The sequence below is a fragment of the Hemibagrus wyckioides genome, linkage group LG17, assembly GCF_019097595.1.
Source record: "Hemibagrus wyckioides isolate EC202008001 linkage group LG17, SWU_Hwy_1.0, whole genome shotgun sequence".
NCBI lineage: Eukaryota > Metazoa > Chordata > Actinopteri > Siluriformes > Bagridae > Hemibagrus > Hemibagrus wyckioides.
Genome location: NC_080726.1, coordinates 6,836,891 through 6,853,059, shown reverse-complemented (window position 1 = coordinate 6,853,059; position 16,169 = coordinate 6,836,891). Strand labels below are relative to the sequence as shown.

The 16,169-nt window shown below is 39.8% G+C and overlaps 3 protein-coding genes across 3 annotated transcripts; all 3 read left to right on the top strand.

Moving 5' to 3' along the window:
- Positions 1-362: 362 nt before the first annotated feature.
- Positions 363-3,227, top strand: LOC131368288 (olfactory receptor 52B2-like). The gene is made up of 3 exons (XM_058414302.1): positions 363-1,300; positions 3,025-3,091; positions 3,204-3,227. Exons 1-3 carry the CDS (start codon positions 363-365, stop codon positions 3,225-3,227), a joined length of 1,029 nt encoding a protein of 342 aa, XP_058270285.1.
- A 5,388-nt stretch (positions 3,228-8,615) lies between these two features.
- LOC131368286 (putative gustatory receptor clone PTE03) lies at positions 8,616-9,566 on the top strand. Its single transcript, XM_058414299.1, has one exon. It carries the CDS (start codon positions 8,616-8,618, stop codon positions 9,564-9,566), a length of 951 nt encoding a protein of 316 aa, XP_058270282.1.
- A 4,493-nt stretch (positions 9,567-14,059) lies between these two features.
- Positions 14,060-15,010, top strand: LOC131368285 (olfactory receptor 52B2-like). The gene has a single exon (XM_058414298.1). It carries the CDS (start codon positions 14,060-14,062, stop codon positions 15,008-15,010), a length of 951 nt encoding a protein of 316 aa, XP_058270281.1.
- The last annotated feature ends 1,159 nt before the right edge of the window (positions 15,011-16,169 follow it).

Here is a 16,169-nt window from a genome sequence, read left to right as displayed (position 1 = left end):
CAACCTTCATTTTATAATTCTTGGAACAGTTGCAGATCCCTGAGGACATTGTTTAATTTCTTGTGTAATATGTCACACCTGATATGTTAACTTATACTAATGCATATGAACATAACTCCTAATTACGAGCTATACATTTTACGTTTAAGAGAAATTGTTAATATCCTCTGGTGACATGACTCATTTGCATGGTCTTTGGAGGACAGAAATTGATATAAATGTGCCATCCCATGTCCCTCTATTGATACGAGAGGATCTTCTTTAAGGTGAGTCTGAGGTCAAAGCCATTGTGAATGTAAAACGATATGCATTTAGGAAAATTAGTAAGAGGTTTTTTCATTAATTTCTCCCACAGGTTCAGAATGGAGCAACAACTCTCCAACAATACATTCAGTTTCAACCTTCAAATGGCCAGATTTGATATACCTGTTCAAGCTATTTATCCTGTGTTTATCATTGGAGCTCTGATCTATTTCTTTGCAGTGTTCTGTAATGTAACAATTTTAGCATTGATTGTTACCCAGCAAAGCCTTCATAAACCCATGTATTACATTTTGTTCAGCCTTCCTTTAACAGACTTAATGGGAATTACATGTGCCCTTCCCAAAGTGCTTCTGGATATTGTAACCCAAACAAATGCTATCTCTTACCCAGCATGTGTTCTGCAGGGCTTTTTGCTTCATTTGTATGGAGGTTGTGTACTTTTTATTCTGGCAGCGATGTCATTTGATCGCTACATTGCAATATGCAAGCCACTCAGATATAACTCTATAATGGGTCCATATACAGTTGGTGGTGTGATAGCACTGGCTTGGGGCCTTGACATTGCCTTGATGCTTGTATTGTTTGCACTTCAGGCAAGAGTTCCAAAATGTAAGACATTTATTTTTAATGTTTATTGTAGCAATAGTACACTGTTACAGCTTTCATGTGGTGGTGACCTTACTGTGAATAATCTTTATGGATTAGCTATAACTGGAGTTATACAGGGCATTAGTGTGACTATTCAAATATTCTCCTATGCACAAATTCTTAAAGCTTGTCTTTCACACACACAAACTGATGCTAGGAGTAAAGCTGTAAACACATGTTTAGCACAGTTAATTATATTTGTTATGTATGAAATAGTGACAACTTTCACTATACTGTCATATCGTTTTCAGAATATACCACTCAATGCACAACAAATATGTGGTTTGTTGATTTTCACAATTCTGCCAGTTTTTAATCCAATTATATATGGAATGAAAACAAGAGACATTAGAAATACATTCATCATAGTGTTAAAAAGACAAAGATTGTCATTCAAATAATTTTGAAACAAAAATCTTTTGGATGAGAATTATACTCAATTCAGTTATGTTTGCTTTGTTAAAACATAAACATTTGCAATCTGCTGTGACATATTCTGCAAATATAAACACGAAAGAACAATTTTCTCTTTGTCTACATTGGGTAAATTATGCTATTCTTATGTCTATCTCTAAATGACCATCAATTATTAACATTGTCTACATTTCCAATAGAAATATATGCATTTTGTACTTAAATTAAAGAAAAAAGGTGGTTCTTTGCTCATGTTATGTATTATGCTTTACATGTAATTCGAAGTTTGAATATCTAGATACATAATATTGACATTCACATTGCATGTACTGTAACTTACATTTACATGGTCATGAACATTGTTATAAAAGAAAATGTAGGTTAAAGTAAAGGTTCTGTCTTCTTTCCTCTTTTGTGGGTGTACACTCATATGTAAGCACTCTAATACTTTGATGACAATAAATGTCCAATGTCTGATATTTGTTTGTTTTCACAGATATTTTATGTGAAATAAGTCATAAACTGGTTTTAACATGGAAGTCCTCAAGATGCAACAGATGAAGAGATAACCAATAATTAATTTAAGCTCAACTTTTCACTGCAGTTTTGTTGAAATTAATTCATGTGGCTGATTTCTTGCAACTATTTTTAACCTTGAATATATTTTAGCAGCTCCTACAATATACTGTTTTTATCTAACATTCTCACTAAATTCTATAAACTAACATTTGGGCTGATCATAGCTCAATAAATGCAACTGCATCTCAAAATTGCATATAGCTGAAAAGTATGTAAATTAGAAACTATTACAGCAGAATTAAATAGAGTTCACTTGCTGTAACCCGGATGTATTTACATTTTTAGTGCAGTGGACCATATGAAAGAAACCTCTCAGCAAATATTTTAGATGGGCAGTGGTTGATCAGGTGATTGGTGAGTGATAGTATACAGTATCTATAGTACATTTGTTCAAAAGAAAAAGAAAAAATGTTATAAGCGTTTAAAATCAGAAAGGGTCGCTTCTCACTGTGTATATGACTACATTTTTTTTCTGTCATGTTAGAAATTGCACAGGGAGTTTTGACAATCGATCTTGAGTTCTACTTCATCCTCTGATTTTTTCACTCATTTCTCTCTCGCTTTCTCTTCTCTACTATTCGGCATCACTTGTTTGAGCATTCACTTTTTTTTGGGTGGGGAAGATGTGCAGGGCGGTGTCACTGGATGCCCCGAGTTCATTCCTCCATACTGGTACTTAGCCTTCTTCCCCAAAGGCTTCATGATCTAATGAGGACAAAGGGAACACAATTGTTTACAAATTGTTTGTACAATTGTTTACCAACCTTAATGCTAACTAATGTTTCTACAAATCACCAGAACCTTAAAGAAGCCTAACCAAAGCTCTCTGTTTTGATTAATGCCCTATCTAGACATACATCATGGATATATACGTATTCCATATATATATATATATATTCCGTTTAAAAAAAACTACATTCACATGAGGTACTTTAAGAAATATCTACATCTGAAAATAAAAATGTCTACGTAAGCACAAGACCACTTTAGATAAATATACATCTACAAAACCTGCTACTCATACAATTTACAATTTTTAGGTTTTAAAATAAAAATCATTTTTTGTTTTGTTTATGTTTTTTTTGTTTTTCTTTTCTATGAATATTTTGCCTCTAATAGGGTAGGGAAAAAGAGCAATATTTTTTACAAAAAAAAAACTACACATTCTCAAAGCACAGAATGTCTAGTTTCATATGAGCATCATATTAACCACCACTGTGGAGTGTGACATGAAAAAGACATTCAATGCTGAACATGAACATAACAAAACAGGAGTAAAATTCATTTTTGGTGTAAAGACTCACCGGACGTGGAAGGATTAGAATCCATATGTGGCAGTTTATTATAACCAGCAGGCAGAAAATCGTAAACACAGTGGAAAGCAAAAAGGGTCAAAACCGGAAAATCAAACACGATAGAGAGAAAACCAGAACAAAGACGAAATCCAAAAATGCTAAACCAGGTAAACAGGCACAGATCATACACAGAAAAACAATGCAGGCAAAATAATCAAGGCTTGTCTCGAGACACTAGGAAATGATGCGTCGCGTTGGACTGACTGAAGCACACTGCTTAAAAGTCCTAAAACCGGAAACCGCTTGCACACAGTCAATACTCGGGCGAGGGCTCCCTCTGGCGGTTCGGGGCTGTAGGCACCATGACAGAACCCCTCCCTCTAGGAACACCTCCTGGTGTTCTACGACATGGGCGACCCAGGGGCTGAGGGGCGGGCCTGTGGGGGAAGTCACGGTGGATCTCCTCAGTGAGGGACAGGTCTAGGATGTCAGCAGCGTCCACCCAACACCATTCTTCCGGGCCATACCCCTCCCAATCCACTAGGTATTGCAGGTGCCCTCCCCGGTGGCATGAGTTCAGCAGCGCATGAACTTGGTAAGCGAAAGCACCGTCCATGTCCAAGGGTGGAGGTGGTTCCTGAGGTGAAGGGGTGGAGCTGGTGGGTTCATGACAGGGCTTGAGCAGGGATACGTGGAAGGTAGGAAATATTCGGTAGGCGGGGGGTAACTCCAGGTGGTAGGACACAGGATTGATTTGCTGCATGATTTTGAAGGGGCCTATGTAATGCGGACTGAGCTGCCCAGTTCCTGGTTGAGACGTTCAACTTGGCCGTTGGATTGGGGGTGGTAGCCCTAGCTCAGGCTGACACTGATACCCAGCTGGCGCCAGATGTGAGACGTGAACTGAGTTCCCCAGTTGGACAAGATGTCCTCAGGCAAACCATAAGTACGGAACACATGTTGGAACATGGCCTGAGCTGTCTCCATGGCGGTGGGTAGGCCCTTCATCGGAAGCAGTCTACAACCCTTTGAAAACCGGTCTATGATAACCATGACTGTGGTGAATCCATGAGAGGCTGGGAGATCAGTGAGGAAATCAATCGATAGGTGAGACCAGGGATGCTGAGGGACGGGTAATGGGTTTAGGAGCCCTTCCAGTAGCTGGCGACTGGTTCGTGCTTGTGTACACTGGCTGCAGGCTTGAACGAACTCCTCAGTGTCTGAGACTAGCGATGGCTACCAGAATCATTGCTGAACCAGCTGGGTCGTACGGCGTATTCCTGGGTGGCCCGTGCTCGGGCTCTCATGGACCCACTGCAGTAGTCTGTCCCGCAGGGAGGTCGGAACAAACACCTTGGCCGGGGGGCAGCTGTGTGGAAGTGGCTAGGCGAGTTTGACCTGCTCGATCTCACTCATGATGTCCCATTGGACAGGAGGAACGAGAACAGACTGAGGAAGAATAGGCTCTGGGGTCGTGGGCTGGTCTGAGGTATCATAAAGTGGGGAGTGCACGTCAGCTTTATGGGCGGTACGTGACAGAGAACTTAAAAAGGGAAAAGAACAGGGCCCATCTGGCTTGACGGGGGTTAAGTCTCTTGGCGTCGTGAAGATATGCCAGGTTCTTATGGTCAGTGATGATCAGCAATGGGTGGTTGGTTTCCTCCAGCCAGTGTCGCCACTCCTCCAAAGCCACTTTCATAGACAAAATTCATAGTCATAATTCGCCTCTGCTGGGTTAAGTTTCCTGGAGAAGAATGGACAGGGATGATCCTTACCGGAACCGGGCTGCAGCTGCGACAGGACTGCTCCAATGCCGCTGCTGGAGGCGTCCACCTCTACGATGAAGGGCAGGTCCGGTTGAGGGTGGCAGACGTGAAGCACCGTTTCAGTAACTGAAAGGCCCTCCTGGCTGACTCAGTCCATCGCAGGTGACGTGGCTTCCCTTTTAATAGTGACGTGAGAGGGCTGGCCGTGGTGCTATAGTTCCTTATGAAGCGTCGGTAAAAGTTAGCGAAGCCCAGGAATCGTTGGAGGTCTTTGACTGTCACGGGTTCAGGCCAGGCTGTAATTGCCGACACCTTGTCGGCATGTCCATCTCTACCCCTTTCTGTGATATGATGTACCCCAGAAACATCACGGATGATTGGTGGAACTCACACTTCTCCAATTTAGCATAAAGGTGATGCTCACTTAAATGGCAGAGGACAGCCCGTACGTGCTTGATGTGCAGTTCCAGATCTGGGGAGTAGATGAGGATGTTGTCAATGTAAGCAATCACATAGCGGTTAAGCATGTCTCTAAAGACCTCGTTGATCAGGGACTGGAACACCGCCGGCGCATTTGTGAGTCCGTAAGGCATAACCTGATACTCATAGTGGCCATGTGTGGTATGAAAAGCCGTTTTCCATTCATCTCCCTCTCTAATCTGGACCAGGTTGTAGGCACTGCGCAGGTCCAACTTGGTGAATATCCGGGCTCCCCTGAGCTGTTCGAGGGCCGCGGGCACGAGTGGCAGAGGATAGGGGTAGGGAATGGTGATGGCATTCAGTCCCCGATAATCGATGCATGGACGTAGTCCACCATCCTTTTTTTCAACAAAGAAAAACCCCGCGGCAGCAGGGGACCTAGATGGCCGGATGAATCCTGCAGCAAGAGCCTCTTGGACATAATCACCATAGCCTGCTTCTCCGGTATTGAGAGGGGATAGACCTTGCTTCTTGGTGGCATGGCGTTAGGCAGGAGCTTGATGGCACAGTCCCATGACTTGTGTTGGGGAAGCTTAGCGGCGTGCTCCTTGCTAAACACCTTGCCAAGGTCATGGTATTCCCTGGGTAGCGTGGGGGAGACTGTGGTGTTGGGTCGTTCCACAGACGTGGTGAGACATGGACGTGGCTGGTGCAGTTAAAAGCAGTGTTCCAGGCACTGTGGAGACCACTTTAAGATGTCCCCATCCTTCCATGAGATGAGGGGGTCATGTAGCTGAAGCCATGGAAGACAGAGCACGATGGGGTTCGAAGGAGAGGTGATGATGTAGAAGACGATCTGCTCGCAGTGGAATAATCCAAGCTGCAGCTTGACGGGGTTGGTCTTATGACAGAGCAGTCCCTCTCCAATGGGCTGGTCATTAATGGCAGTGACTTTTAGCGGCGGTGTACATGGCATGGTGGGGATGTGAAACTTCAGGACAAGGTGGCAATCAATGAGGTTGACAGCCGAACCGGAGTCAATCAGCACTGTAGCATGAAAACAGGTATCAGTGTGGGATATACAAACAGGAAACAAAACTTTGCATGACATTGTACAAGTCTCTCCCTTAGCAGTAGTGGGTCTTTCTTGGCATTCGTATACGCGATGGCCAGGTTTTCCACAGTAAAAGCATAGCCGCTGTTGCACCCGGCACTCTCATTCCTCAGCGGAGACTCTAGCCTGTCCGAGCTGCATGGGTTTAGAGCCATCTGTTTTGTGGTCCTCTAGCGAGTGATGCGTTCTGAAAGAGGGGGCAGGTTGATGTTGGCGGCGTAAATTATCGAGGCGGATGGCGGTGGTGATGTACTGATGTATCATCTCTCTGCATGCCATGTCTGCTTTTAGTTCAGTATTAAGCCCTTCGCGAAAAACCGCCATGAGTGAGGGTGCAATTTAATGGGAGGGTGGAATTTAATGGCATAATCCGTTGCTGAGTCAGAGCCCTGGCATAGTAATATCTTTGCCCCCGGCCAGATATTCAAACACTTCCTTAATCTGACTAGCGAAATAGTTGGCTGAAGTTTTTATTTGGGGATCGGAATCCCATACTACTGACGCCCAATCTAGCACTTTACCCATGAGAAGTGATAACATGAAAGCGCACCTGACACTCTCTCTGCCGTACGCCTAGGGTTGTTGGCTGAAAAAGTTGTCGCATTGGCATAGAAATCCTCGGCACTTGTCGGCAGATCCATCGAATTTTTCCGGCAGCGCGAGTCAAGGTGGTTCACAGCGCAAGCTTGAAGCTGACGTGTCTTGGCTAGCCGGTTGTAGTTGTAGTTGTTGGTTGGCGGCCTGTAGCGAATCCACTTCAGCTTGGTAAGCCTGAATAAGTACTTGCTGTTGCCATAACGCCACTTGCATGTCCGCTGGACTCATTTCAGGCAAAGCATCCTGTAAGGACTCTCCGGACGCGGAAGGATTAGAATCCATATGTGGCAGTTTATTATAACCAGCAGGCAGAAAATCGTAAACACAGTGGAAAGCAAAAAGGGTCAAAACCAGAAAAGCAAACACGATAGAGAGAAAACCAGAACAAAGATGAAATACAAAAATGCTAAACCAGGTAAACAGGCACAGATCCTACACAGAAGAAAAATGCAGGCAAAATAATCAAGCCTTGGCTCAAGACACTAGGAAACGATGCTTCGCGTTGGACTGACTGAAGCACACTGCTTAAAAGCCCTAAAACAGGAAACCACTTGCGCACAGTCAATACTCGGGTGAGGGCTCCCTCTGGCGGTTCGGGGCTGTAGGCACCATGACATTTGGCCTCTGGGATAAAGAAGGATAACGAGTTAATCCTACCTCCCACTAGTCTGTCTCCAAGTAGTTCCATCTGTTAATTGCAAAAAAGAACTGCATGTCTTAGCTCTATTCTTTAACTCACTCAAGTAGGCAATTCTTTCAAACTGATTTTAATTTCTTGAATCTTTTGCCTTTTCATAGTTAAGTTTATTTGTTGGTTACACAGGTCACGGAACATTCATCTTAATCATTCTGGATTTTCTCTTGATTTGGCTATAGCCACTATGTTTCTTTGTTCTCCCTCAGTGTAGGTACATAAATGAATTAATGCTCTTGTTTGATGGCTGCTGAGAAGGCTGAATGTAAAGTTGAGCAGAATGTATGCTCTAGATTTAATGTTTCTAAATATTGACAAACAATACGTATATATTATTTCATGTTTGAATGCACACCAGTTTTCAGCAATGTTGTCATAAATCAGTGATGGTGTGGGTCAGTTTGTATCATATCATACATTATTTGCTAATACCATGTCATCATGATAGTATCTGCTGTTTTGTTATGACAACTTTCATTTTATAATTCTTGGAACAGTTGCAGATCCCTGAGGATATTGTTTAATTTCTTGTGTAATATGTCACACCTAATATGTTAACTTATACTAATGTGAATAAACATAACTCCAAATTACGAGCTATACATTTTACATTTAAGAGAAATTGTTAATATCCTCTGGTGACATTAATCATTTGCATGGTCTTTGGAGGACAGAAATTGATATAAATGTGCAATCCCATGTCCATCTATTGATACGAGAGGATCTTCTTTAAGGTGAGTCTGAGGTCAAAGCCGTTGTGAATGTTAAACAATATGCATTTAGGAAAATTTAATTTTCCTATTAATTTCTCCCACAGGTTCAGAATGGAGCAACAACTCTCCAACAATACATTCAGTTTCAACCTTCAAATGGCCAGATTTGATATACCTCTTCAAGCTATTTATCCTGTGTTTATCATTGGAGCTCTGATCTATTTCTTTGCAGTGTTCTGTAATGTAACAATTTTAGCATTGATTGTTACCCAGCAAAGCCTTCATAAACCCATGTATTACATTTTCTTCAGCCTTCCTTTAACAGACTTAATGGGAATTACATGTGCCCTTCCCAAAGTGCTTCTGGATATTGTAACCCAAACAAATGCTATCTATTACCCAGCATGTGTTCTGCAGGGCTTTTTGGTTCATTTGTATGGAGGTAGTATACTTTTTATTCTGGCAGCCATGTCATTTGATCGCTACATTGCAATATGCAAGCCACTCAGATATAACTCTGTAATGGGTCCATATACAGTTGGTGGTGTGATAGCACTGGCTTGGGGCCTTGACATTGCCTTGATGCTTGTATTGTTTGCACTTCAGGCAAGAGTTCCAAAATGTAAGACATTTATTTTCAATGTTTATTGTAGCAATAATACACTGTTACAGCTTTCATGTGGTGGTGACCTTACTGTGAATAATCTTTATGGATTAGCTATAACTGGAATTGTACAGGGCATTAGTGTGGCTATTCAAATATTCTCCTATGCAGAAATTCTTAAAGCTTGTCTTTCACACACACAAACTGATGCTAGGAGTAAAGCTGTAAACACATTTTTAGCACAGTTAATTATATTTTTTCTGTATGAAATAGTAACAGTTTTCACTATACCGTCATATCGTTTTCAGAATATACCACTCAATGCACAACAAATATGTGGTATGTTGATTTTCACAATTCTTCCAGTTTTTAATCCACTTATATATGGAATAAAAACAAGAGACATTAGAAATTCATTCATCATAGTGTTAAAAAGACAAAGAATGACATTTAAATAATTTTGAAACAAAAATCTTTTGGATGAGAATTATAATCAATTCAGTTATGTTTGCTATGTTAAAACATAAACATTTACAATCTGCTGTGACATATTCTGCAAATATAAACAAGAAAGAACAATTTTCTCTTTGTCTACATTGGGTAAATTATGCTATTCTTACATCTATCTCTAAATGACTGTCAATTATTAACATTGTCTACATTTCCAATAGAAATATATGCATTTTGTATTTAAATTAAAGAAAAAAGGTGGTTCTTTGTTCATGTTACAGTATTTATTATGCTTTACATGTAATTCGAAGTTTGAATATCTAGATACATAATATTGACATTCACATTGCATTTACTGTAACTTACATTTACATGGTCATGAACATTGTTATAAAAGAAAATGTAGGTTAAAGTAAAGGTTCTGTCTTCTTTCCTCTTTTGTGGGTGTACACTCATATGTAAGCACTCTAATACTTTGATGACAATAAATGTCCAATGTCTGATATTTGTTTGTTTTCATTGATATTTCATGTAAAATAAGTCATAAACTGGTTTTAACATGGAAGTACTCAAGATGCAACAGATGAAGAGACAACCAATAATTAATTTATGCTCAACTTTTCACAGCAGTTTTGTTGAAATTAATTCATGTGGCTGATTTCTTGCCACTAAACTATATTGCCAAAAGTATTCGCTCACCCATCCAAATAATCAGAATCAGGTGTTCCAATCACTTCCATGGCCACAGGTGTATAAAATCAAGCACCTAGGCATGCAGACTGTTTTTACAAACATTTGTGAAAGAATGGGTCGCTCTCAGGAGCTCAGTGAATTCCAGCGTGGAACTGTGATAGGATGCCACCTGTGCAACAAATCCAGTCGTGAAATTTCCTCGCTCCTAAATATTCCACAGTCAACTGTCAGCTGTATTATAAGAACGTGGAAGTGTTTGGGAATGACAGCAACTCAGCCACGAAGTGGTAGGCCATGTAAACTGACGGAGCGGGGTCAGCGGATGCTGAGGCGCATAGTGTGAAGAGGTCGCCAACTTTCTGCAGAGTCAATCGCTACAGACCTCCAAACCTCATGTGGCCTTCAGATTAGCTCAAGAACAGTGCGCAGAGAGCTTCATGGAATGGGTTTCCATGGCCAAGCAGCTGCATCCAAGCCATACATCACCAAGTGCAATGCAAAGCGTCGGATGCAGTGGTGTAAAGCACGCCGCCACTGGACTCTAGAGCAGTGGAGACGCGTTCTCTGGAGTGACAAATCGCGCTTCTCCATCTGGCAATCTGATGGATGAGTCTGGGTTTGGCGGTTGCCAGGAGAACGGTACTTGTCTGACTGCATTGTGCCAAGTGTAAAGTTTGGTGGAGGGGCGATTATGGTGTGGGGTTGTTTTTCAGGAGCTGGGCTTGGCCCCTTAGTTCCAGTGAAAGGAACTCTGAATGCTTCAGCATACCAAGACATTTTGGACAATTCCATGCTCCCAACTTTGTGGGAACAGTTTGGAGCTGGCCCCTTCCTCTTCCAACATGACTGTGCACCAGTGCACAAAGCAAGGTCCATAAAGACATGGATGACAGAGTCTGGTGTGGATGAACTTGACTGGCCTGCACAGAGTCCTGACCTCAACCCGATAGAACACCTTTGGGATGAATTAGAGTGGAGACTGAGAGCCAGGCCTTCTCGTCCAACATCAGTGTGTGACCTCACAAATGCGCTTCTGGAAGAATGGTCAAAAATTCCCATAAACACACTCCTAAACCTTGTGGACAGCCTTCCCAGAAGAGTTGAAGCTATTATAGCTGCAACGGGTGGACCAATGTCATATTGAACCCTATGGATTAGGAATGGGATGTCACTTAAGTTCATATGCGAGTCAAGGCAGGTGAGCGAATACTTTTGGCAATATAGTGTATTTCATGGTTTCAACTGTCCAACCCCCTGCATATCTTTAACGTGTACAAAAATGTCACTGTGACAGAGAACTTGCAATGTCTATTTGAATGGAATGTTTTGAAACTTGGTCACCTGTACCAAACTGGAACCTGTTGCTGCCTCTCCCTTAGCACTTTCATTATTTACATCTTCACTGAGAACAAGCTTAACTCTTAGTTTGGCCTCTGCATTTTGTTTTATAATTAACTGTAAATGTAATTTCAAATGTCAAATTCAGTGACAATTACTGTGGCTTGTGTATTTATTTATTGCCATTACACACTGATTGCTACCTTTCCTGTGGTGTTGGGCATCTCTTTTCGAGTTTCAAAGCCATTGTCCATTAATGTCTGATTAAGCTATTTTAACACATCTAAAGGGTGCCGGTGTAATAGGTCTGAGTATATGGGCAGCAAAGAGGAAACAGAAAAGAGGAAAAAGTAAAATTACATTATTAATAGTTTACTGGAATAACTCTCCTTTTTTGTTGTTGTTGTTGCTGATTGGTTGTCTTTGGAAATGAAATTCAAGCATTTAAAATCAGAAAGGGTCGCTTCTCACTGTGTATATGACTACATTGTTTTTCTGTCATGTTAGACATTGCACAGGGAGTTTTGACAATCGATCTTGCCTTCTACTTCATCCTCCGATTTGTTCACTCTTTTCTCTCTCACTCTCTCTTCTCTACTATTCAGCATCACTTGTTTGAGCATTCACTTTATTTTGGGTGGGGCAGATGTGCAGGGCGGTGTCACTGGATGCTCCGAGTTCATTCCTCCATACTGGTACTTAGACTTCTTCCCCAAAGGCTTCATGATCTAATGAGGACAAAGGGAACACAATTGCGAGTACAAACTTTACAAGTTTACAAACCTTCATGCTAACTAATGTTCCTACAAATCACCAGAACCTTAAAGAAGCCTAACCAAAGTTCTCTGTTTTGATTAATGCCCTATCTAGACATACATCATGGATATACATATATATATATGTATATAAAAAAACTACATTCACATGAGGTACTTTAAAAAATATCTACATCTGAAAATAAAAATAAAAATGTCTACGTAAGCACAAGACCACTTTAGATAAATATACATCTACAAAACTTGCTACTCATACAATTTACAATATTTAGGTTTGAAAATAAAAATCATTTTTTGTTTTGTTTAGAACTTTTCTATGAATATTTTTCCTCTAGTAAGCTAGGGAAAAAGATAAATATTTTTTACAAAAAAAACTATACGTTCTTAAAGCACAGAATGTCTACTTTCATATGAGCATCATATTAACCACCACTGTGGAGATTGACATGAAAAAGACATTCAATGCTGAACATGAACATAAAATAGGAGTAAATTTCATTTTTGGCCTCTGGGATAAAGAGGGATAACGAGTTAATCCTACCTCCCACTAGTCTGTCTCCAAGTAGTTCCATCTGTTAATTGCAAAAAAAAACTGCATGTCTTAGCTCTATTCTTTAACTCACTCACATAGGCAATTCTTTCAAAATGCTTTTCATTTCTTGAATCTTTTGCCTTTTCATAGTCATGTTTATTTGTTGGTTACACAGGTCACGGAACATTCATCTCAATCATTATGGATTTTCTCTTGATTTGGCTATAGCCACTATGTTTCTTTGTTCTCCCTCAGTGTAGGTACATAAATGAATTAATGCTCTTGCTTGATGGCTGCTGAGAAGGCTGAATGTAAAGTTGAGCAGAATGTATGCTCTAGGTTTAGTGTTTCTAAATATTGACACACAATACATATATTTTATTTCATGTTTGAATGCACACCAGTTTTCTGCAATGTTGTCATAAATCAGTGATGGTGTGGGTCAGTTTGTATCATATCATACATTATTTGCTAATACCATGTCATCATAATGTTATAGTATCTGCTGTTTTGTTATGACAACCTTCATTTTATAATTCTTGGAACAGTTGCAGATCCCTGAGGATATTGTTTAATTTCCTGTGTAATATGTCACACCTGATATGTTAACTTATACTAATGCGAATAAACATAACTCCTAATTACAAGCTATACATTTTATGTTTAAGAGAAATTGTTAATATCCTCTGGTGACATGAATCATTTGCATGGTCTTTGGAGAACAGAAATTGATATAAATGTGCCATCCCATGTCCCTCTATTGATACGAGAGGATCTTCTTTAAGGTGAGTCTGAGGTCAAAGCCATTGTGAATGTAAAACAATATGCATTTAGGAAAATTAGTAACAGTTTTTTTTTTTTGTTTGTTTTTTTTTTTTCCATAAAGGGGCACTGGTGGCTCAGTGGTAGGTTTCTCTCCTATCATGTGGAAGGCCTGGGTTCGATTCCCAGCCAGTGCCCGACCCCAGCCACTAGATGTAGTGCTGGTCCCAAGCCTGGATAAAATGGGAGGGTTGTGTCAGGAAGGGCATCTGGCACAAAACCTGTGCCAAGTTGATGTGTGGACCGGTTGGTCCGCTGTGGCGACCCCTCACACATGTAGGGAGCAGCCGAAAAATCAACAATAACAGTTTTTTTCATTAATTTCTCCCACAGGTTCAGAATGGAGCAACAACTCTCCAACAACACATTCAGTTTCAACCTTCAAATGGCCAGATTTGATATACCTCTTCAAGCTATTTATCCTGTGTTTATCATTGGAGCTCTGATCTATTTCTTTGCAGTGTTCTGTAATGTAACAATTTTAGCATTGATTGTTACCCAGCAAAGCCTTCATAAACCCATGTATTACATTTTGTTCAGCCTTCCTTTAACAGACTTAATGGGAATTACATGTGCCCTTCCCAAAGTGCTTCTGGATATTGTAACCCAAACAAATGCTATCTCTTACCCAGCATGTGTTCTGCAGGGCTTTTTGGTTCATTTGTATGGAGGTAGTATACTTTTTATTCTGGCAGCCATGTCATTTGATCGCTACATTGCAATATGCAAGCCACTCAGATATAACTCTATAATGGGTCCATATACAGTTGGTGGTGTGATAGCACTGGCTTGGGGCCTTGACATTGCCTTGATTCTTGTATTGTTTTCCCTTCAGGCAAGAGTTCCAAAATGTAAGACATTTATTTTTAATGTTTATTGTAGCAATAATACACTGTTACAGCTTTCATGTGGTGGTGACCTTACTGTGAATAATCTTTATGGATTAGCTGTAACTGGAATTGTACAGGGCGCTAGTGTGACTATTCAGTTATTCTCCTATGCACAAATTCTTAAAGCTTGTCTTTCACACACACAAACTGATGCTAGGAGTAAAGCTGTAAACACATGTTTAGCACAGTTAATTATTTTTGTTCTGTATGAAATAGTAACAGTTTTCACTATACTGTCATATCGTTTTCAGAATATACCACTCAATGCACAACAAATATGTGGTATGTTGATTTTCACAATTCTTCCAGTTTTTAATCCAATTATATATGGAATGAAAACAAGAGACATTAGAAATTCATTCATCATAGTGTTAAAAAGACACAGAATGACATTTAAATAATTTTGAAACAAAAATCTTTTGGATGAGAATTATACTCAATTCAGCTATGTTTGCATTGTTAAAACAAACATTTGCAATATTTTGTGACATATTCTGCAAATATAAACACATAAAAGAACAATTTTCTCTTTGTCTACATTGGGTAAATTGTGCTATTCTTACGTCTATCTCTAAATGACTGTCAATTATTAACATTGTCTACATTTCCAATAGAAATATATGTATTTTGTACTTAAAGGTGATTCTTTGTTCATGTTATGTATTATGCTTTACATGTAATTCGAAGTTTGAATATCTAAATACATAATATTGACATTCACATTGCATGTACTGTAACTTACATTTACATGGTCATGAAGATTGTTATAAAAGAAAAAGTAGTTTAAAGTAAAGGTTCTGTCTTCTTTCCTCTTTTGTGGGTGTACACTCATATATAAGCACTCTAATACTTTGATGACAATAAATGTCCAATGTCTGATATTTGTTTGTTTTCACAGATATTTCATGTAAAATAAGTCATAAACCGGTTTATGTCCTCAAGATGCAACAGATGAAGAGACAACCAATAATTAATTTAAGCTCAACTTTTCACAGCAGTTTTGTTGAAATTAATTCATGTGGCTGATTTCTTGCAACTATTTTTAACCTTGAAGATATTTTAGCAGCTCCTTACAGACTAAAATATTCTGTTTATATCTAATATTCTCACTAAATTCTATAAACTAACATTTGGGCTGATCATAGCTCAATAAATGCAACTGCATCTCAAAATTGCATATAGCTGAAAAGTATGTAAATTAGAAACTATTACAGCAGAATTAAATAGAGTTCACTTGCTGTAACCCAGATGTATTTACACTTTTAGTGCAGTCGACCATATGAAAGAAACCTCTCAGCAAATATTTTAGATGGGCAGTGGTTGAGCAGGTGATTGGTAAAAGTGATAGGTGAGTGATAGTATACAATATCTATAGTACATTTGTTCAAAAGAAAAAGAAAAAATGTTATAAGCGTTTAAAATCAGAAAGGGTCGCTTCTCACTGTGTATATGACTACATTGTTTTTCTGTCATGTTAGAAATTGCACAGGGAATTTTGACAATCGATCTTGCCTTCTACTTCATCCTCCGATTTGCTCACACTTTTCTCTCTCGCTTTCT